This window comes from Aphelocoma coerulescens, chromosome 8 (assembly GCF_041296385.1).
Source record: "Aphelocoma coerulescens isolate FSJ_1873_10779 chromosome 8, UR_Acoe_1.0, whole genome shotgun sequence".
Taxonomy (NCBI): domain Eukaryota; kingdom Metazoa; phylum Chordata; class Aves; order Passeriformes; family Corvidae; genus Aphelocoma; species Aphelocoma coerulescens.
This window is the reverse complement of record NC_091022.1, coordinates 13,112,616-13,136,195: the sequence shown is the minus strand read 5'-3', so window position 1 is coordinate 13,136,195 and position 23,580 is coordinate 13,112,616. Positions and strand designations below refer to the sequence as shown.

General features: G+C 41.7%; 1 protein-coding gene across 1 annotated transcript; it reads left to right on the top strand.

Annotated features, from left to right (window-relative positions):
- Positions 1 to 815: 815 nt before the first annotated feature.
- On the top strand, positions 816 to 6,249 carry LOC138113777 (pancreatic alpha-amylase). The gene is made up of 10 exons (XM_069022531.1): positions 816 to 1,001; positions 1,611 to 1,757; positions 1,981 to 2,178; positions 4,058 to 4,288; positions 4,675 to 4,808; positions 4,894 to 5,016; positions 5,127 to 5,226; positions 5,438 to 5,559; positions 5,669 to 5,794; positions 6,042 to 6,249. The coding sequence occupies exons 1-10, from the start codon at positions 831 to 833 to the stop codon at positions 6,229 to 6,231; spliced, it is 1,542 nt and encodes a 513-aa protein (XP_068878632.1). The 5' UTR covers positions 816 to 830; the 3' UTR covers positions 6,232 to 6,249.
- Positions 6,250 to 23,580: the final 17,331 nt, after the last annotated feature.

The window sequence follows — 23,580 nt, the reverse complement described above, 5'->3', positions numbered from 1 at the left end:
TGGACAACAGCTCTAGCTTTCAAATTTAGTTGTATGTCAGGCAGCTAAAACTCATCTGCACTATCATTTGCATTTGATGTTGGGTTTTGTTCCTCGACTCAGATGAATCATTGGTCATTTTAAATGAGATGAAACCTTATGCAAAGTTTCTGCTGGAGAGGCGAATGCAGCTCTGATCACTTTCCATCAGGTAGAGCCACAGCTGCTCTGCACGACTGTGTTAAGAAAACCATAATAGTTCCTAGCAGGGACTGGGCAATGACACCAGAGAAACATCAGGTGTGAAAAGGTGTCAGTTTCTAGTCACCATTGGGATTCACCTGGTGAAGACCTACAATGTCTTGTGTGATAAATCTGTTACTGATTAAGCATGGTTGGTCAGGTACCTTGAGAGCAAGATGCCTCTGACTGCTGGCAAACTCATTCATTCTCCTAATGCTGTTAGATTTCCAGTCATCTTTGAATCAATCACCTCCCACTCATTTGCCTTCCAGAGACACCTTTGAGGGTCTATGTATTATGTTTTGGAATACTTTTGATATAAAGTCTCTTTGTTTGCATGATTGGAAAGAGAGCAGTTCTGGATTTGGGTGCAATGCTCACAGACCACTTGGTTTATCATGGTGTATAATCATTGAGAAAAGGTATTTTATTATCAGCTGTTGGGTAATCCAGGTGGAAAAACAAACCAAAGGAATGATACTGAGCTAGCTATCTAAATAATAACTGTTAGCACTGATGTGAATTTTGACACCTGCTATAGGAGCTTTGTCATCTTGCAGGCACATAAATAGCCAGCAGAGAGACCACAGCCTTACACTGAAGGCACGATGGAAGTCCTTCTCCTCCTCCTTGCAGCTGCAGGGCTTTGCTGGGGGCAGTACGACCCCAACACTGTGGCTAAGAGAACATCTATTGTGCATCTCTTTGAATGGCGCTGGCAGGATATTGCTCTGGAGTGTGAACGCTACTTAGCTCCTAATGGATTTGGAGGAGTCCAGGTGAGTTGTTTCCTCACAGTTGTTTGAGTAGTAGGAGAATGGCACTGTGATATATGATTATTAAATAAAATGCCTGAGTTGGAGACAGTCAGCTCCGAGTAACTTTGCTGCTGAGGAGGGAGCGTTGGAAGCAGTGACTGCTTTTAGAAGTAATCCTAACCCTGCAGGACCAATGAATGATGGTGTATCTCTAGCAGATCAGTTAGAAAGTAGCATGCTTTCCTCTGAAAGGCTTCCTCTGAAAGCTAAGTAGAAAGTAAAGCTCTTTACCTTGTTCTGAAGGATGTATGTGAGCATTGAGGTTTGGCATTCCTAAGGTTGTCATTATTACAGGTAAAAATAATTCCTGTGGCTTCAGCCTTTCTGTGCACCTGTCCTTGAAAGCAGGCCCATGCTGTGTCCAGGCAACCCATGGGAACAAACCAAAATGTCTTTCTTGCCAGCGTACAAGACAGACATCTCACAGACCTGAGCTTCTGCTGAGGGACAGAGACTGGGTTGGGCACTAACCTGTCTCTGAGGGCAGAGGTCCTGAGTGCCAATTTTGCCCTTAAAATGTTGAAATAAGACCATTTGATTTCTTATCAAAGTACATAATTTCATCTGCAGGTTTCACCTCCAAATGAAAATCTTGTCGTTACTAACCCGAACAGACCCTGGTGGGAAAGATACCAGCCCATTAGCTACAAACTCTGCACTCGATCAGGAAATGAACAGGAATTCAGAGATATGGTAACCAGATGCAACGATGTTGGGGTAAGTGCCTTGAAAATCTGTGTCTGATACAGCAAGAAGTGCTGTATCAGCTGAGGGAAAGTGCTGTATCAGCTGAGGGAAGGTGCTGCTATCCTCAAAGGAGGTGTAAACTGAGAAGAAACTGAAAGGGAAAAAAATCAACTTCATAGTGATGTGGTAAAGCCCTGGCTATCACTTCACACTCACTAGAAGACATACTGAAATGCACATATTGCTGTTCCAGGTTCGTATCTATGTGGATGCTGTCGTCAACCACATGTGTGGGGCTGCAAGTGGCTCAGGCACACATTCTACCTGCGGAAGCTATTTTAATGCCGGAAACAGAGAATTTCCAGCTGTACCATACTCTGCCTGGGATTTCAATGATGGCAAATGTAACAGTGGAAGTGGAGAAATTGAAAATTATGGTGATATATATCAGGTAACTTCCTCTGGCAAAATTTTCAAAATTTTCCTTTTTTTTTTTTGACATGTTCTGTAAACCCTACATAATTCAGATGGTGTAGTGCCTCACAAAACCTGTGCGTAGTCACTTGACAAGTGAATGAGGTAGTAACCGTAGGTACAAGTGGTGCAAAATATTCTAAGTACTGAGGAATCAAGAACCTATGTGCAGATGTTTGCTCCTGAACTGAGCCCAGAGTACTCAGCTCAGCCTGTGAGCTCATTTTTATCGCTTATAAACTCAGCTGATCATGGTAAGGAGCTGCCTTGGAAAATTGACAGCAGTGCAAGGTGGTGTCCTGGTTGCACAAATTACTGGTTTTTGTAGTTAGAATATGTAGCAGTTCTTTCTCAAGCTCTTCCTTCAGCCACTGTGCAACAACACATCATGATGTTTCTGCACTTGCACTGTTTCATGTGAGGTTGTCCTTCATTGGTTTAGGTGGCTCCTGCTATGGTAATCCCTGTAATACACATCTCAAATCCTGGATTACAACAGGTTAAAGGTATTTCCATTGCAGTCTCCACTCCTAGTTCCTTTGGACTAGACCACTATGTTTAACATTGCACTGAACTGCTCTCCGTACCCCTGCTCTGGCTTGGACTTACCTGGAGACTGCAGTCCCTCAGGGTGGTACCTTCCCCAAGTGCAGCCATTTCTGTGAGCCACAGGCCCTTCAGGGCACACCTGCTGCTGGATTTATCCACAGCCACAGTGGCTCTGAGGGGCAGCTGTTCCAGCACGGCCCTGTCCATGGGCCTCAGTGCCCTCAGAAACAGATCCACTCCAGCACGGCCTCACCCACAGCCACCATCCCCCCAGAAAGCAAACCTGCCCAACACGGCCTCGCCTCTGGCTGCAGGCCCTGCAGGGTGTTCCTGCTCTGCTGTGGGTTTATCCATGGCCACACGCTCTGAGGCGCTCCAGCAGGGCCTCGTGAACAGCCACAGGTGCATCAGGGCGTGCCTGCTGCAGCACGGGCCTGTCCTTGGGCCCGGCGCCTTCAGGGGTGCACCTGCTGTGGCACCGGCACGGCCACGGCCACAGACACTTGGAGATGTACCTGCTGTGGTGTGGACTTCCCCATGGCCACAAACACTTCCAGATGTACCTGTTCCACTGTGGACTCATCACCCACAGGTCAGAGTCCCTCTGGCTCGAGTCCACACTGGAGGTGCAGCAGCACAGGAACAGCAGCGCTGCCCCGGCCAGGTGCCAGCCCAGGCCATCGCCAGTGCCGGGATCAGAATGTCCCAGAGGGAGGGGATCAGCAGCACAGGCTGCAGCAAAGCAAAAAGCAGCCACTAACGAGCCCTAGACTCTAATGCACAGGGAGGCGAGTGAGCCCCGTGGCAATCACAGGAGCCTGCCAGTTATTAGCCAAACAGCAGTAACAGCTCTAAATTCCATCTAGCACGTTAATTGTAGCTGTTGTTAATTTGAACCCTTTGAGTCCCATGTTGGGCACCAAAGAGGACTTGTGGTTTAACTCAGCCAGCGGCTAAACACCACTCAGCCTCCTGCTTACAGTGGGATGGGACAGAGAACTGGAAGAGTAATACTGAGAAAACTCGTGGGTTGAGATAAAGACAGTTTAATGGGTAAAGAGAAAGCCACACACACAAAGTGAAACAAGGAATTTATTCACCACTTCCTCTTGGAAGGCAAGTGTTCAGCTGTCTCCAGGACAGTAGGGCTTTATCATGTGCAGTGGTGACTTGTGAAGACAAACATCTTCACTCTGGATATCACTCCCTTCCTTCTTCCCAATCCAATACAACCTCATTAACCACCACCCCACCTCCACCCCTCCTTTGGTGTAATACACAGATATTTTTTTCTTTTCTGTGCCCAGGTCCGGGACTGCCGCCTGGTCAGCCTTCTGGATCTGGCCCTGGAGAAGGACTATGTGCGCACCAAGGTTGCAGAGTACATGAACTATCTCATTGACATTGGCGTCGCAGGATTCCGGATTGATGCTGCCAAGCACATGTGGCCTGGGGACATAAGAGCATTTCTGGACAAGCTGAAAGATCTAAATACTCAATGGTTTCCTGAAGGAACAAAACCTTTCATTTTCCAGGAGGTAATATCCATGTTTTCTCCTTTATGTTTGTCTTTGTCTTTTGTGTCTCTTTTGCCTCCTTCTTCAGAGGAACAACAATAAATTTTCATCCAGTTTACCCCAGAAGGAGCTCACAATTTACTTAGAGCAGCCCTGCAGACATAGGTAGTTTTGATTTTTAAAAATGCCTCCAAAACAGATCGTCCGTCAAATTTACCTTTCCTTCTGTCAGTAATGTTTTTACATGTATCTCTCACGTCTTGTACTGACTTTGTGGTGATCTGCACAGCACAAATACTTAAATACTTTTTTCTCCATGTAAAGCAAGAACTTGTGTTGAGTACGGTACATGGCATTTATGGTCTTTGTGAGACAAGAAGGGATGCAGGTTTTCTTTCTTGTACCAGGTAATTGACTTGGGTGGAGAGCCCATCACAGGCAGCGAGTACTTTGGAAATGGCCGAGTGACAGAATTCAAATACAGTGCCAAACTGGGGACAGTGATCCGCAAGTGGAACGGAGAAAAGATGGCCTACTTAAAGTAAGGATGAAGATGCTGCAACTTATGCAGGATTCAGTGGCTACAACAATTGACAGGGTAGCTTCAAGTCTGTGTTTTTGTCTAGGAACTGGGGAGAAGGCTGGGGCTTTGTGCCTTCCGACAAAGCCCTGGTCTTTGTGGATAATCACGACAACCAGAGAGGGCACGGGGCCGGCGGAACTTCTATTCTGACCTTCTGGGATGCCAGGTAAGGGATTGCCTTGTCTGGGTGATACTTCCTGCTTTTGCTGGTTTGTCTGTCTGTTCTCTGGCAGGTTCCTCCTTCCATGTCTCATTCTTTGTTTGTCCAACAAACAGGCTCTATAAAATGGCAGTTGGTTTCATGCTTGCTCATCCGTATGGGTTCACACGTGTGATGTCAAGTTTTCGCTGGCCAAGATATTTTGAAAATGGAAAGGTGAGCTTGTAATGCTGCAGATCCATCCATGGAGATGAAGAGTCAGACCAGAGCCAGAGAAGCAGTCCAGTGCATCTCAGCTTGTTAAGGGATTTCCCTGTCCCCCGTTGGACCTAGCTGGTGAAACTTTGATGCTCCCTCTAGCTTTGCTCTCCAGATGGTCTCTCTGCATTTTCAGTCAGAAGTTATAAACATGTCTTCTTAATGACAGGACATCAATGACTGGGTTGGACCCCCAAGTAACTCGGATGGCTCCATAAAGCCCGTTACAATCAACGCAGACACAACCTGTGGCAACGACTGGGTTTGTGAGCATCGCTGGCGTCAGATAAAGTAGGGCACTGGGGAGAAACAAGAAGTAAAAGCAGTTGCTTTTGCTTCCTGCTCCATGGGGCTTTAGAGCTGTTGCAGGTGCAGTGCCAGGCATTCCTTGTGTTTCCAGGAACATGGTTATCTTCCGTAATGTGGTGGATGGTGAGCCTTTCTCCAACTGGTGGGACAATGGCAGCAATCAAGTAGCTTTTGGCCGCGGTAGTAAGGGCTTCATCATCTTCAATAATGATGACTGGTAAGTCAGTGGCAGAAAGTGTTCCCAGAGAGAACAATAGCATCCCTCATGAGCAATCCAACATGAGCTATTGGAGTGCATGCTGGATCCAGAGAGCTAAAATGGGAGTGTGGGAGGGGTAGGATCAGAAAGCTCATGCTTTACAATGCCCTTCAAATAGGCGAGTAACATCAGGTTCAAAAATCTTACACACAATTTGAAATACCTGTTTTGAAAACAACGCATACATGGTGTTTATTTCTCATAGGAATATGAATGTCAATGTGCAAACTGGACTGCCTGCTGGTACCTACTGTGATGTTATTTCTGGACAAAAGGAGAACAACGTATGTACTGGAAAGCAGGTTTTTGTTTCTGAGGATGGAACGGCTAATTTCCAGATTAATACCGATGCTGAAGATCCATTTATTGCAATTCATGTTGATGCCAAATTGTAATTCGGGAGAAATGTCCTCCTCTGTTTGATTTTTGAGCATTCTCTATCTAGACAATAATAAATGACATTCAAATTGAAGAGTAATGTTTTTCCCTTAATGAATTAGATGTAACTTTATCCCCTCATAACTAGTGGCAATGCAGTGGTAGGTTTTAAGACAATGCAGCACTCCAGTTCCCATGCAACAAAAACACTGGAGAAAATAGAAAAGAAGAATCCAAGCCAGCACCTGGCTGAGATAAAATACAGTATTTCCAGGGCTGATCCATGCACACACACTTGTATCCCAGAGTGGCCACTTTGTGGGCTGTCAGCAACGAGCAGTGCCTACATACAGAGTTTATCCCTTTCTGTTACAGTGGGGATTACTGTAACACGCATATATCAAACCAGGAGTCCCGTGGAAAAAGAAATATATATGGACAGATTCTTGATAGATGTTTCAGAGATGTTTATTTCTCCAGCCGCATGGCCGGGCTCTGCCGAGAGACTCTGCCACAGTCACAGGACCCGAGCTGCTTTGCCCGCGCAGGGGAACACAAACCAACCCATGGGGAACGAGGCTGAGCAGGGGCAGGGAAACCCCGTGTCTCTCCCCCCCAGGGCCCCTCCCCCAGGGCCCCATGGCAGGGTGAGGGACCCCAACATCTCCCCCCTTTTATTTTAATAAAATGAGAATGAAAACAACTGGATAAACATAACAAGAACAGTTTCAAAACAAAACAAGCCACTCTCCTGAGTCTTTAAATGTCCAAACAGATTCTCTGGAACATCTTATGGCTGACAGAAGGGAGACAGAACTTTCTGAGCATGCTTTGTGGGGAAACTGAGGCAGGAGAGGGCTTGATTTCTTCCCTCCCCCTTTTCATCCCCCCATCGGCATCGAAGAGGAATTGTAAGGAAATGGAACTGTATAAGGAAGCCATGGGGTGAAAAACGGATTAGGAATAAACTGGGGATAGGGTAAACTTAGGAAAGGGTTCATATTGGGTATAGGGTAAAAGGGGAAATTAGGCTGCGGGTAGGGAAATTGCTGGGATGGATATTGTTTATAATTTTGTGCATAACGGCTGCCTTTGACAGGAATACCCCCAGGCCCAGTAACATTCGCTGCTTGTAAACCCTTCTTTCCTTGCACTATATCAAATTGAACAACTTCCCCATCTCCTACACTTTGCAGGTAATTTTTAGGGTTATTCCTTTTAATGGCAGTTCTATGGATGAATAAGTCTTCCCCTGTATCATCTCGTGTTATAAATCCATAGTTGTTTTTTACATTGTACCATTTCACAGTTCCTGTGACTTTCGTGGCTACAACGTCTTCTATCACGTGCTTGCGTGTCTGTCGTGGGTGCCGGTCCCGCGTGGCCGCCGCCTCGCCGACTCCGACGTCTCGGTCAGGCCCCCGCGCCGCGGCCGCTCTGCGCTCTCTGCACGGCCCCGCTCCAGCGCCTGTCTGGGCTCTGCGCGGCCCCGCGCTGCCATCGCCGCTGGCTCCGTGCCCTGTGAGCGGTTCCGCTCCGCAAACTCCACGCTGCTTTGAGAGCGGCCTCGTTTCGGCTCGGTGCTGCGCTGCGCGGCTTCTCGTGTCGCTGTGGAAACCGCCGCTTCCCCCTCCACAGGGCTCTCCGAGCCAGTCGCTCAGAGCGGCCTGCCACGCCGAGCCCCGGTTCCTGGCTGCTCGTGGCCCACGGCACCCATGGCGCCTGCGGCATCGCTCCCTCACTCGCGGCCGGGTGGCCGGGGACCCCGAGACAGGGATGGGGTCCGCAGTAAGGCGCGCGCTCCCGAGGGGGCCGGGCCCATCCAGCACAGGCACCTCCGCTGGCACGGCTGCAGTCATGCGCTCCTGGGGTGGCCGCCACGCGGTCTCGGCCACGGGAGAAGTATGATCTTCTGCTTTAGGGGTAATGGGACCATACAAATGCTCTTCAAGAGCGTCCCTGATTATAAGATATGCACGGAAAGCTTCGCTTTGATCCCATACCTTATCCCAGATCTCGTTCCAGAAACACCCCTCACAAGATTCAGGAGGTTCGATATCAAAAAGTAAGTCTCGGGAAATATAGGGGAACCTTTTGAAAAGCCACATAAAGAAGTGTTCTACATCTCCCGGTTGCATTACTTTTTTGTTTTGTTGTTCAAGGATTCCTTTTACTTCTAGATACATTTTTTTTTGTGGCTCAGAGAGCCCCATTTCCCACGATTCTTCCATAGTCCAGAGAGAATATCCAAACCAAGATGAGAAGAGAGAGGCCTAGAGTTGTTTTTTACTCACGAATTTCCTCAGGGATCGGTGTCTTGCCCGCATTCTTCCACCAGTTGTTACAGCGGGGATTACTGTAACACGCATATATCAAACCAGGAGTCCCGTGGAAAAAGAAATATATATGGACAGATTCTTGATAGATGTTTCAGAGATGTTTATTTCTCCAGCCGCATGGCCGGGGCTCTGCTCAGGAACCCCGCAGTCACGGGACCCCGGGACCTTTGCTCATCCCGGGGAACACAAACCAACCAATGGGGAACGAGGCTGACCAGGGGCAGGGAAACCCCGTGTCTCTCCCCCCCAGGGCCCCTCCCCCAGGGCCCCATGGCAGGGTGAGGGACCCCAACACCTTTCTTATGACAAACCAAGCCTGGGCTCTGGGTCACTGAAGGAAGCTGGGCTGTGCCAATCAGTTATTCCAGCCTGTGGCATCAGTGAAACCAGCAGGTTACCTGGTTCACAGCCAGCTTGTGCCGGGACAAACCAAAACTGCATGTCTTGTGTCGCTTGCCCCGGTGGTTTGAGGCAAGCGAACGCTCCCTGTGCGGGTGCTGCAGGTGCCTGAGAACACACTGTGTATCCAGGCATTGCTTGCACCTTGTGCCACTGGCTGAGGCATGGCAGAATCCTGCCCCTGCTGTGGTAGGCTCCCTTATTCTGTAATATCTCAAAGATAAAAACTGAGCACAGGTTTGGCAGCTTACCCAAATCTCTTGTCAGCTGTGAGAAAATGCTGAGGTAAAAGCGATTGTGTGGGCCTTGCTTTATGTCAGAGTCTCTGCTAGGCCAAAAGTCCTGACTGCATCCTGGTCTGGAGGGAAAAATGGAAGGAGGTTGCTCCAATTTGAGGTCAAGGTGTACTTTTAAGGGCTATTTCCCTTTTGTGGTGTTGGGGGCAGATACTGGCTCTCAGTGTGCCCAAGAGCTCCGAGTGTCTGTCAGGGCAGTCATGGTGTGGGAAGAGTCTCCCTGGCCCAGCACTGGACCTCCCATCTGTCTCCCTTGCTGGCTGTGGCCAGCACTTCCTGGATCCATCGTCTCAGCCTCTGGATCCACCCAGTGGAGAGGTGCCAAAGATCTGGAGGGTGTTCATAGCCTTTGCAAACCTGTTATTTGCCCACAGGGGAAGGTGCAGGCCCCTCAGGCCCCTCTGAAGTTGATAGGCACTGTCTTAAGCCCTGAATTCAGCTCTAACCCTCAGAAACTGGGATTCCATACTAGCTGTTATTCAGACATTGCCCAATCCCAAGTGGAATAATCAGTTCACACTTCAGATTGCAAATCCTCCCCCAAGCCCCACAGCTTTTGTGGCAAATAATTGAAACAACACACACTGATCTGAGGTGTCCATAAATCAACAGGCGGTGCTGAATATGGAGAAGATTGTCTGTGCCTGTGAACATATGTAGATCCATTTTCCAAGGATGTTGGAGTGCAATGAGTGCTTTGCTTAATGTAGATTCACATAGCTCTTCATTTCACAGTGGCATTAAATAGAACATAGAGAAAAAGAAATCTTGAAATACTTGCTTTAGGTGTAAATAAAACTCTGTGGGCCAAATGTTCACTGCTTTGAAAGGACCTAACATGCATTCAGACCTTGTTTTTTGTTCCTTTTCCTTCAGGATTTTGGCACATTGCCTTATAATTTGAGCACAAAGACAGTGAAGAAAACAACAGTGTCATCCAGAGCAACATCAGGTCCTAGAGATAACTCACTAAACACTAAAACACTAAACTAAATGTTACAATCAACATTACTGCTTATCTCTAAGTTTTCAAAAAAATGTTAGTACTAGGAAATGTTTATCTTTTTTTTTATAATTTCCATTGCTACTCTTTTGTGTGTAAAGTGATGACACTAAGGCCTTGAATTTTTTATACCAGCAATCAATGAAAAATTGAAATTATGTTATGAAATTTATCAAATTTAAAGTAAGATATTTGCTGGGGCACAACAGGATGGTACAACAGATCTGCTGAAGTGTAAAATTTTAGAATTTTGTGGCACAATGCAATATTTCAGTTTCTGTTACAAGTAGTGCTCACTTTCATTGGCCAAACAGTGAGCTTAGCTGTGTAACTAACCTCTGATTCTATAAATGCATGATAAATTTACAAATTTTAATTTTTTTTCCTTTTTTCCATCTTTTTATTTTTATTTTTTTTTATTTTTTTCTTTTTCTTTTTTTTTTTTTTTTTTTGGTCTTAGTTCTGTCTCCAAATGGAGCTTTCAGCGTAATAGTGATCAGAATATAAAGGAAATGATGCACAGTAAAGCAAAGTGAATAGCTGCTAGTAGGTACAACTGCTCACTGCTCATATTTAAGTTTATATATATAGACACATTCAGGCAGTAAACACTTTCACATTTGTCCAATCAGAAAAAAGAAACTCTAAGTTTAATGATTTATCTGTCTAATGGGTTTAATCCAGAGCTAAAATTTTATATTTGTCAGGTAAGGGGAAATAAACAGTGAGATTAGAAAAACCATGAACTCCTAGTTTACTGTGTATGAGTGGACCAGAAAGTCGTTTACTGAATTATTCATGGAAATTTATTTTCTCAGCTCAGTGCAACAGCAAATATGGAAACTTTTGTTCAGCTCTGCATGCCTTTGTGTCAGCTTATTATTTCCCTGAATCACTGTTATTTTTCTAAGAGAAGGAGTGCTGTAAAGGGAAACTAACAGTCTATTGTCTATTTTATAGAGACTGTAAAATTTTTATTCAAGTTATTTTCTTTTAAGGGGAAACAAATGAAAAACTCAACACACAACGCTAACTTTTAAATTGCTGATCATGTGTTTATCTGCAATCTGTGTTTTTAAAGTCTTAGTGTATTAGTCTCATTGCACAAGGTATTCTGAACAATATACAGCTATTTCCTTTGCAAGTGTTTTCATGCTGTGGCTATTTTAATTTTGCCTTAATGTTAAATCGGCATGGTTGTAAGAATGAATGCTGATGACACTGTTTGAGATGACAGCGGTCAATTATCTCCAGTCACTAGAGTCAAAGTGAGAGTGAGTGCTTGGATTTTCACCCAGCTGGCACACTGAAGAACTCAGGGTGGAGATAAATAGCCAAAGCATTTAGTGTAGGATTAAGAAATTGACTTACTCCGTGTAGGAGTGCAGTAAAGTGTGAGCTGTGCTGTGGCACTTCTGAGTTGAAAATGGAAATACCAAACATTTGTCAGAGAATGAAATTCCATTGTCTTCCTTGGTCCTAAACTAATAATTAGATTGCGTTATCCAGATAACAAGACTGAGAAGTATCCAGCTTAATTAACTGCATTATACTTTCCTATTATTTCAAGATTTATGTGACTGGGATGTTTTTTTTTTTTTTGTTTGAGGTTTTTTTCCCCCACAAAAAGAAAAAAGTGTGATGTCACTGTAAATATGCCATCATATTTTATTTTTCATTTCAGTGGGGAAGAAAGCCCTTGGAATCTTAGCACTTTCTGTGTGTTTGTATGTGACAAATGATAATAATTGTGTATGCTAATTTCTGCAAACTTCTGAGCATGAACACAGTCAGGAGACCCTTGAAGAAAACCTTTAGGATTTGGGCAAGGTGACTACATGGGACTCATTTTATTTATAAGAATTAACATTCAAATTTTGGCCTAATTTATATTGGTATTATTCCTGAGCTGTTCCCTCACAATGTGTGTGGGAAGTAGTATCTAAAATGTTGATTCATTATCTTACAGGACCTCATGGTAGATTTCAAGTATTGGAATTGGTATTTGAAATGTGCCATTTGTTACGCCATTATTTTCCAAACTCTTCTGTCTTTATGGTTTGGTAAGCATATTTGTGCCTTGGAAATTGTCAGGACTAAGCTCAAATAATTCCTGCCTGAGCTCACAGAATAAAAAAAAAGTCAGTTATAGAATAGCTATGGACTGAATTTTGGTCATTTAGATACCAATTAAGTTGAATCTCACCAGTTGTAATGTTTAGCAACAGTAAAAAGAAGAGGAAAGGAACACTTAGTTGGACAGATTGCCACCAGGGTGAAAAGGGTAATTTTTTTTCCCCCCGGGTGTTTTCTTGTTTTTTCCCCATGTCTTCTTGTCTGGTACTAAAACTGAAGTGAATGGAAAAAGCCTGTATTATACCCCTGGTTAGCAAGAAATCTGAGGTTAACAAGCATTTGTTAAGAAGTCATGGGGTGGCATCCCACTGTTAAAAGCACAATAGATGCAACAGCAGCAGCCTTGGTCTGCAGACCTACTAATGCTTCTCACAAAGCAATACAATTCCAAGAATAGCATTTCTCTAAATGGAAGTTTCTTGGAGATGAGGGTAGCTTCACAAACATATATCCACACCTCTACAGACATCTAAATCTCTCTTCACTTGTTTACACTCCTTCTCTTCGGCTTTTGTAGTCACCCTTTTGATTGTATTTAAACATATGTAATTCACATGGTCTGGTAGAAAATGGCAGGACGATATACCATTAAATCTGCAGCAAGATCATATTGGGATCAACAACATATCAGAACCTTGTTGAGATCGACCCTGGGATGTCTGAACGGAGCGAATGGAGTGAATGTGGATTTCCATGAACTGGTATCATTGCATCTCAGACAAGTTCCTCTGAACCTTGTTAAGACAGATGATGGAGTAGAACAGTAACTAGTGCAACAAAGGCTAATAACATGAGGTTTCTCAATCTGGGTTCTGTGCACATTTCTGCCTCAAATAGTCCTTGAATCTACCTTTTTCTAGACAGTGCAGTTAGGAAAGGGCAGCTGATACATGCAGTGGTGACAGGGACAGGACAGAGCAGTTGAAGCACTGTTGGACAGACAGCAGGGCAGAACAATTAGATAGGTGACAAGCTAGAATGAATAACAATATTGGCAAACACAAATGATAGCTAGAACAAGATAGAACACAAACAGAGAATAGGTGAAGTCCTGGATAACTTGTCTAGGGGACCAAATTCATGAGTAGAAATTGAAGATTGAAACAACAAAAACAGGACTAAAACTGGTGGTTCAACAGGCACTGTGTTTATGTCTTGTAGATAGGACATTCATGCTTTAACTGGGAAAAGAAATTATATCTTAGAGCAGCTGTGGATGATAGAACTTTATGATGCTGTAACCTGTAGAAAATTGTCTATTTACTTTATGATAAAAATAAAGACCTTGTGCTGACAAATAAATTGCCATATTTTGGTGTCAGGCTTGTAAGCTATATAAGAAGAATAGGATGTTAAAACCTCTTTTTAAGAGAGCTCAGATGATAGTAGAGAGAAGGAAATGTGCCAGAAAAATTTGAGCAATGGATTTGGATCTAGTTTTTTACTGTTCTTTGGAATCCATTTCAGTATCTCTCCTACAGATGTTTAAAGGTAGCCATCTTTTACATATAATAGCTACCACATTCATTGCCAACCTTAATATCATAAATTAAGGTGTGGTCTCCACATAAATACCCCACTGCTTGCCAAGGAGAGTGAATGTGGCAGTTCTACAAAAAAACCACTTACACATGTAAAAACTGCCAAAACAGCAGCCAAAATAGCTGCAATAAAAACCCATTTTCATGATTTTTTTACATTGTGGGAAAACGCTTTCTATAACTCTTCAGGAAGAAAGCCACATATTATCTCTGCTGATATTCCTTGTGGCACCATGTGGGTATCAAAACCTCATTGTACTACCAGGCCAAGTTATTTTTTCACCTCAGATGAGACTGGACAAGGTTTGTCTTAACAAGTCTACAGCATATTTACAAAGCTGAGAAACTAGAGAAAGAATGTAACTTCACTGTGGAGGGCTGTGGGTTTTTTTGTAAAAGAAGGAAGCATCCCATAATTCAGCCCTGATTCACTATCCTTATTTGTTATGGATGAAATACAATTGCCCTCTTACATGTCTGCTAACTTTGGAAAAACACTCATCTTTTAGAGACACAGGTGGCTTTCTGTTCATTTGATCTTCACACTCAAATGCCATGTTCTGTGTATCCCACACTTAGAGATCAGAAGGTTGGATAAGACCATTGGGGTCATTTCAGTTGCACTATAATTACAAGATGATCCTCTCAACACACCTCTTAAATGTTTTATCTGGTCTACTTTGAACATGACTTTGTTGATCCATCTGTGACTTCTTTTGAAGTGCTACTCTACTGCCTAATGGACTTTGTGGGTAGATTTCTTTTTATGAGTAAGATAAAATTTACATTCTCATATTATAGTTCATCACTCTTTAATCACCTCAAAAAAACCACATTTTCTTTCCCCAACAGTATTTCCTATCAATAGCCAAGAAACTGTGTGTTGAATGTCAGTGTAGTGTAGATTAACAAGAATTAAATCAACTGCCACAAACTGAAACCCACTTTCATTTTTCCCGTCTTGTTTTTTATCTAGGTAGACACAAAAATCTAGTAACAGGATTTTTCAGTAGAATTTTGGCCTCAGATGATCTGATACTTACACACTTATATTAGTTAACCCATAATAATTGCAGGTATAAATAACCTTGTTTCAATGTATCTATCTGCTCTGAATGTAATAAGAAACAAGTGGTCTTGTGTAAAATCCAGTAGCATGTAATTATGTGTGTATAGACATGTGTGTATATCCATACACACACATATGCACACATCTACATCTATGTGTTGGGTTTTTTTTCATTCCTTATGCTTGCAGGATATGCCTTAGGCACTTGGCTGGAAATTAAATGATATATTTATGGATCGCTTTATGCTCAATTTCTGCAAATAACTTTTTAGGAATCTGAATTAGCAAATAAATTTTTATTTCTTGAATAATCAGTGGTGCAATATCACATTTCTCGTGTACCCAAAATTTTCATTGAGATCAAGTAGAAATCACTATGGGAAAAAAATTAGCACTGAGACTGATCAGATACAGTAAACTTGTTTTGTTTATGCATATTTATTTTAGAATGTGTGAAATATTGAGTCTTATTTTTTATTGAGTTCTAACTGAGATTAGAACATCTTTAAAGATGCTTGTATGATTTTGCAGTAAGATGGAATTTTAATTCACCCTTATCCTAACAAATGAGGGAATAGTGAATCCCCACACCCTTTACACAGTAAAGTATCTGCAGTCTAAACTCTTCCTACTCCTTCTATTCCTCAGAAATGGCAGTTCTTTTTCAAACTTGTCTTCATGGTTTTTATTTAAAAGCAAACCTGCTGTCTGTCCTTCTCCCTTCACTATTTTTCAGGAATACATTCTGTTTCTACATGGCCTCTTGAAATATTTACTGTGGTGGGTGGTGACTTCAGATTTGGAAGAAGGAAAAGAGAACAGACAATTTTTCTCTCTTTTCATGTGGAAGAGTCTCATAAAGAAAGCAGGAGAGTTGGCAGGTCTGTTTGATGTCTCATTAGAAGGAAGTCACATACAGAATGAAATAATTACTTGCTCAGCTGTTCTAAATACATTTGTGCTGCTACTAATTAAAATTACTTTGGACTTTCAGGAAGGTAGTGCTGTAGAGCACCTTGGCAACACCAGTCCATGGCTCCATGCATTTTTCTATCATTCTTGAAAAATAAAAGCCATTCTGCTCTCAAAAAAACAAACCATCAAGAAAACACAACTCCTTGTGTCGTGTCATTAGAAAACTATTTTCTTCACAGCTATGTAATACTTTTTAAGATATTCTCTGCATTCATGACATCCTTTAGCTATTTTTAGCTTGGAGCCATACTACACAACTCCACAAATGCTTATATCAGCAAAACTGAGGACTTTCCAAACTGTTAATATGTGTGAATGTACAAATTTTCTGAAACAAATATCTAAAGATTCTAAAGAAACTGTCCATGCTGCCATTGAAGTCATGGACAAAATTTTGCTATTTTAAACTGTGCTGCTATTTACTTTAGAAACACTATGCATTAAGCCAAAAATAAAGAATGTATAAAACTAAAATTCTGTTGCTCTCTAATTTTGAAAGTATTTAAATTGTGCAAAGTAAATATATTCTTACTCTAGATACTGGTGTGTTTATGTTGCATATACACACAGAGATACATAAAAAGGCAGTGTTGGATCTATATTTCTAATATAGATAACATCATGTGTGTGTTTAAGAGACACTGCATTTCTATGGAATGTAGCAGAATTGTAAGCTTTGCTGAGTATCTCACTGAATTGAAATAAATAGCTTAGGCTCTTCAGATTCCATTTTTATGCTCAACAAACTGTCACCAAGGAAGTAGCTTTGCACAGTTTATGACATTTTCAAGAGATTTGCAGTTGTGCCCTGAATGCATTCAATTATACTTAATATCAACCTTCAGAATTACTTTTTACCATTACCTGGACAACTTTAGTGCAGAGGAAAGTGCTTTGTGCAGAGATAGTATGCTAATGTCATCTATTTGAACATCCAACATATTGAAACAGGCCACTCTCTATGGAGGAAAAAATGCATCAAGTCTATATGAAATATCAGAGGCTCTTTTCCCTCAGTTTGCCCAGCCCAAGCAGTTGAACTGCAGTGACAGGAGGCTGAGGGGGACAGGCTGAGCCTGGGAAGTCCCAGTTGCTGTGAAGCTGTGTAGTGAAGGGAAGCATTACTAGATTTTTTTAAAAATTTCAAATCATCTCTTCTCCTTGAATGCCACCCTATGATTTTCCAATTTAAAAATATTTCAAAAAGATCATGTGTAATTCAAAGATAAGGCCCAATTGCTGCATGTTTCTGGGAACACAAAGTGATATGTCAGTAATGAGTCTCTAACAACAACAAAAAAAAATTAAAAAGACTGTCTACAGAAGTGCACTCTTACCCAGACATACTGATGTCCCTAATTAAAGAAGCTGGATCATGATCATCAGGGTAATGTAAATACTAATAATGTTAATAGCTTAGCTTCATCTAAATTGGACTGTTCTGGAAAATAACCACTAATTGGTATTGATAGGAAACGATGAAGTCATGTAATTTTTGCTGACAGTACTACACACAGCACACAGAAACCAGTTCCCTCCAATGCTGGATGAAAGAGTTCTACTGAACTGCAAATAAGCACAAAGCATAAATGGTGCCTTCTGCTAAGTGCTAAGCATCCACAATGTACTGTTACCAGAAGCCTCAATTAGAGAAAACTTCGAGTTTTGGCAACTGTAGCAAAACACTGGAAGTGTTGGTAGCGGTTTGGAAGCCCAGGCCAGCTGGCTAGGGCTGCAGGAACACACACACGGCGTTTCTTGCTGGAGCAGCTCTCCTCAGGCAGCCCGAGCCAGGGGAGCCAGGCCCAGAACATCACTGGTCCTGGAACACTTCCTTCCCTGGGGAAGTTAACACCTTGTTGAAGTCTTTACAATCCTCAAAACTTCCACATTCTTATTGTTAAAACAAAGGCAATACAATTCTGCAAGGCCAGTGATGGCTGTGAAAGCAATACAGAAACCCATTAAGTCAAATGATCTAATAATATCCTGTTCTCTAACACTTTTCTGTTATTGAGCACTGAAGTAGTGTAAAGGTTCTAACATCTGCCTCTTACTTTCCCTCATAAAATGGAATGTACTATTCTGCAGTTTAAGCAATTGTGTTAAAATCAGAACATAAAAACCTCAGTTTCTCATATTAAACACTACATTGTCAATTTATGTATTATTGTATTACATTTTATATTTATGCAGTGATAGAACCTTTCTGCATTATTGTGTACACAGAATTATAAAGATAAAAGTTCAATGGTTTCATTGTAGACTTTAGTATCACCTCAAGAAATGTGTGTATATTTTAATTTCTGTGTCATTGGGTTTTATAGGTGCCTGAAAATTCTGTATTACAATTACACAGAATGACTGTTTTAACTGGTACACCTTATTTGATGCCTTTTAGTCATTGATAGAGCCTAAATATTTTAACTGTCATTCTGCTTTCTACAGCTCCAACTGCTAATTTTGACTGCCTGAGTGTGTACCTGCTGCAGGTCACCATCACACCTACAGATGGATACCATTAAAATGTTGTTTCTGTTAAGCGAGAACAAGGTACACAAGACAGGGTATCTTTTGATTTAGCTCTCAGAACAAGATCTTTGCTGATGACAGAGCAGATGGTCAACTTTGTTGAAAGGGAGAATTAAAATAACTAGAAATATTTTGTCAGCTGTTCACTACATTCATGCATAAATAAATTTAATCCTCATCTTTTGTCTCAGTCAGGTTCTAGGTGCAAAGGATGTGCAGTAGTGTGTTCTGACACTTGAACCACCACAACACTACATTTTCTAGTATCACTACAGTGAAAGAATGATGTATTTTACTTTTATTCATCAGAAGACATAAAGATTGTTAAAATCTTTATTTATTTTCATATGTTTTGCTTTCTGGTTTCTTATAGAAGAAAAGTTTCTTACCAGTCAAAATGGTATTTTTGGGATAGGTTATTCATCTTAGGAGTAAAAACAGGAACAATGTAGCACAGATCTTCCAGCAGTTCTCAGTGCTCAAGCAAAAAACTTGGATGTCAGTAAGTATTATAACTCAGTCCTGAAACTCATATGTAAATACAGATCCTGGGTTTTGTGTTTAACATATTCCCCTTAGTAGGCGACTCACTTGTGGACTTTCCAGGCTGAAGACAGTACTATCACAAACTCAACTTTTTCAATTAGTAGTCAGGAAAGTTAAAACAGAGTACTTCACTCACATGAACAGCTTTGAAAAGCTCTAATATGGAGAAAGTTTGTCAGGAATCCTTGGTTTATCAAGAAAAGTTATTTGCCAATAAAATTCCTTCGCTAACAATGTGGTGTCCCTGGACTTTACCTCCAAACCAGGAAATCCTTCTTCATAGGCTCAACCTCAGTGTCCTGAAAGAAAAAGGTCTAGTTTATGAGTTCATGTACATTATACCATGTTTCACATAGGTGATATTTTCTACAGGATCTCAAATCCATAATATTGAAAACCACTGATTTTATAGCGGGTGGAACATTTCCAAGATGAGTCTGAAAGAGCAAAGATCCAGGGAAACCATTGCTTGCTTACTGGGCCTTACTTCAGATATGGAAAGCCCTGGCTCTGGGTGTGTGTCAGATAATAATACTCTCTTGGGGTCAGCCAAGAAGTTGTTCTAAGACTTGCTACCTGAGCAGAAAATAAGTAGCTTGACATTTTTCTTAGAAAAGAGAGAAGTAGTCTTGCCTGTCTCCTCATGTGCAGCAGAAGTCCTAGCCTCTTTCTTTCAGTGGGACCATGTAACACCAGGTGTTACTCAGCACACATGAGGAGTTCAGACACTTGCTGGAGGGTATGAGTCCAGATCAAAGTAATTTCAAAAGCAGGCAATAATTAATAAGGCAGCCTGTACAATCAGGTGTCTCACAATGACCCAAATCCCTTCCTTTCAGTGGAAGAAGATAAAATTATGATGTTAAGGGACTGATGAACATTCAGATATATTATGACATTCAGATTTAGGCTTTTTTTCTTTCTGTGAATCTTTTATAACTGGGGCAATACTTATTCTGTTGCATGTGCTACAGCATTTCAGGAATTCTTGCCAATAAATTAAGGTCAAAAAGTTGCAAAAAGAGACAAAATGATAAAATTTGTCATACCACAAGATGGCAATACTGTTTAAAATATCAAGCTTACTCAACTGAAACAATAGTGTTATGATCATCCATAGCAGATAGTACTCACACCACTTGTTTACAACCACAGCGTAAGATGGATATTTTTAAGGAAGATAATCACAAGTTAGTGATATCTGCAGGGTTTGTTTTAATCTTTCATTTAAGAAGTACTGTAGAACAGGTTCTTTTTCCATATTGTGGCTCAGACTCCAGTGAAACAACGTTACTTGATTTCAACACAAAATGTGTAGAGATAAGAATGAACATATTGCAATCGATGAACATATTGCAAACTCATTTTTTCTTGCATGTCCTCAGTTTCTGGAGAAGGGAAATTTGAGGCCATTAAATAATGTCTGGCAGCTATTCTTGTTGATTAGCTATCACATTAATAATTACAGCCACTTTCAGGCAGCAGTGAGAGCAGATGCAGGAAGCTACTGTGGCATTGCTTCATCAATATAAAAAGTGCTGCATGCAAAAGGTGTCATTCAGAGCAAGCAGATAAAATGTTACTGTATACTCAAGGGTAAACATCATATTCCCTTTTCTGAGGCACTGCCTGGTTATGTTATTAAATAGTTATTGCTATTGTCTCTTAAAACAATCTCAGTGCCGTGTTTCTGCAGCAGCAGCTTGAAGACAGGTGGGGAGCTTCCAACATGGGAGTGAAAACTGGGCGGTGTCACAGCCAGGTGAAAGGGTTCCTCAGAGGCAGAGGAACTCATGGACACACACACACACACATGCAAGCTTTTACAATGCTGAAATGAATGATAGAGAACTATAAAGAAATTCTATTCCAGGAACATACATGATGTAAACCCAGAAAATCTAGTCTTGGCTCCCCACTAGTGGCCAGAGGAGTCCTAGACACATGCATGCCTCCAGAATCATGAGGGAAATCACTCACAGCAGGTCAGCCCTTGCTGCTTTAGTCCCTGTGTCAGGCAGCACTGCTGGGAGCTGGCAGTTGCAGCCATAGAGCTGCTGATTTGCCACACTAAAGATTTGTCATGGTGTAGTAAGAGCTTGTTAGTCTTAGCCCATTGCCATGACAAGCCAACATATCTATTTCTGTTTGCAGTGGCAGATGCAAATAACTCCATAAATCACTAGTACAGAGCCTCATTCAAGGCATGTTTTTCAGCAATGTGAACGCAGTACCCAGTAATGCTCTATGAAGAGGAATGTTATTATACTTAACTGCAGGGTGTATCTTTTTTCCTTGATGTATACTGTAGCATGTAACTCCCATTAACTTTAAAAGGTTATAGACTCTAGGAACATCAAAGTAGAACATACCCTGAGAAAAAAAAGCCTGTCCTTGGATGCTCACGCACAGCTGCTATTGACATTCATTTAAGAGTGCAGTTCTTAGCCCTAGGTATGCCCCTTTCTATTGGATATGGAACTGAGCTCAATTCTCATGGAAAAGTTTTACAGAATTTCCAGAAAATAGCAACTCTTAAGAATATGTTTTAAACCAAACAATTAGAACCAAAACTTTATTTGACAATGAGATGCTTATTGCATTGCACACAACTAATTTCAAAATAAGCAACAGCAAATATCTCACTGTACTTTATTCTGTAGGTCTTACCTGTCCAATATCTTGAATTGCATAGTCTCGCTCTTGCAGATAGAATTCTTTTCAAGGAGATGATACCAAGTGCCAGATGAACACACATTTTCCACTCATTGCTTGCCTGGACATCCAGGCATTGTGGACATACAACTCAGGCATGATTTTCAACCGAGATTTTGCTGCATAATTATCATCAGTAGCTATTAATATCCACTCTTTATGGAAGCAAAAACTTCACATTGATCTCAGTGAAACTTCTCTGTCATAATTCGAGTTTTCCTGAGAAAAAGTAACCGTTCTCCACACAAGTATTAGAAATTGAATTTTCTCCTATATCTCCAGCATTTACATGTTTGTAAATTACATGTTTGAGTGTCCCATGGGAGGGCTCTGCCTTTACAGGTGATTAGGCAGAGAGCTCTCTTAGCTACCTTCCAACTCAAATTCTCAACTTGTATGGAGTGAAATAGGGGCAAAGGATATGTGTGCAGCAGGCTGAGAACATACAGCTTTTAGTGTCAAGTGTATGGGATGCTGGTCCTTAAAAACAACCTTCCATGATTTATCATAACAAGCCAAACCTGCTACAGGTCAGGATGCAGAAGGGTCCACTGAAGCAGTGGAGATCTGGAAGGTCAGAACAGGAAAGGATTTAGCAGAAATTTTGGTATTTCCCTGTGCAAACATGGAAACACGTTGTGGGTCAGACTGTGCATATGTATATATATATATATGTGTGTGTGAGTATCTTCAAAAGCAGCATGAGACACACACAAAAAAGTAATCATAATTGATATTGTGGATTATTTTATTCACTCTGCACTGTGACATTACCTAGCTCTCCTAAAACTCAGAATCTCTTTGCTGCATTTTTGATAGCATGACAGTCTGGAAGGAAGCATAAATAAATAATAAAGTGACCTGTAGACTAATACACTCCCTAGTTCAGGAGTGTTTTCAAGTATATATTTTAAGATGACATGCCATTAAAATAAAAAATTAATAAACAGAAGCAAAAAAAAGGCAACATATTTCATTTCACATTAAATACATCCAGGTAACTTGTCACTTTGCCACACCTTATCAGTGGATGACACCGGGAACAGGCTCCAGGACAAAGGACAACAGCTGTGCTGTAAGTCACCTTGAATTTGAGCATTGGATCTGCTGTGCCAGAGCACAAGCCCTACATATCCTGTCCAATATTCTGTCATTGAAAATGGTCAGATTCTATAGCAAGTGCAAGAAAAGGATGTAAGGGAATATTATGGGATAGCGTCTTTAGATGTGAGGAACTGCTCAGTTAAATAAAATAAAGCACAAAGCACCAAGCTTTCTAGCCTTTACATTTCTTTATTCTATCTTAAATATAATCAGATCGTTCTTCCACAATGTTTTCAGGTTAAAGAATCTTTTCTACAGCAACAAACATTTTGTTACCATTTTTATTTGCTATTAAAGAGCAATAATGCTGCCACAGAAGCAAGGAGCTGAAGTTTTATTTTTGTGTTTGAGAGGTGGCAGAAGGCACTTGTCAACAAAAGACACCAGCAGAACATTAGAATAATGCTATGGCCACAGGACAGGTCTAGAGTTACAGAAGGTGACACAGACTAGGGTATGGAATAGGGCATTTAGCAAGCAGCAGCTGCTCCTTGTGGGCTGGCACTGGAAGTGGGATTGCTTACCTTGTGTGTTTTGTCTGCAGGTATGCTGTGAAGCAATCCATAGAGGAAAGCCCCCTGCAATATCACAGCTTTATGTTTACCTTGCAGTAACTTCCTATGGAGACCAGCTCTAACAGGTGAAAACCAACACGTTATGACACTGAAAGTTTGTGGAGACAACCATCAGCAACCTGAACAGCTCACAGTG

Excerpts from the sequence above, each read along its gene's own strand:
- LOC138113777 (XM_069022531.1), top strand. The coding sequence starts at position 831 with ATGGAAGTCCTTCTCCTCCTCCTTGCAGCTGCAGGGCTTTGCTGGGGG. Across the intron at positions 4,289-4,674 it reads AACCTTTCATTTTCCAGGAG|GTAATTGACTTGGGTGGAGA; the intron begins GTAATATCCATG and ends TTCTTGTACCAG. Across the intron at positions 5,560-5,668 it reads CATCGCTGGCGTCAGATAAA|GAACATGGTTATCTTCCGTA; the intron begins GTAGGGCACTGG and ends TTGTGTTTCCAG.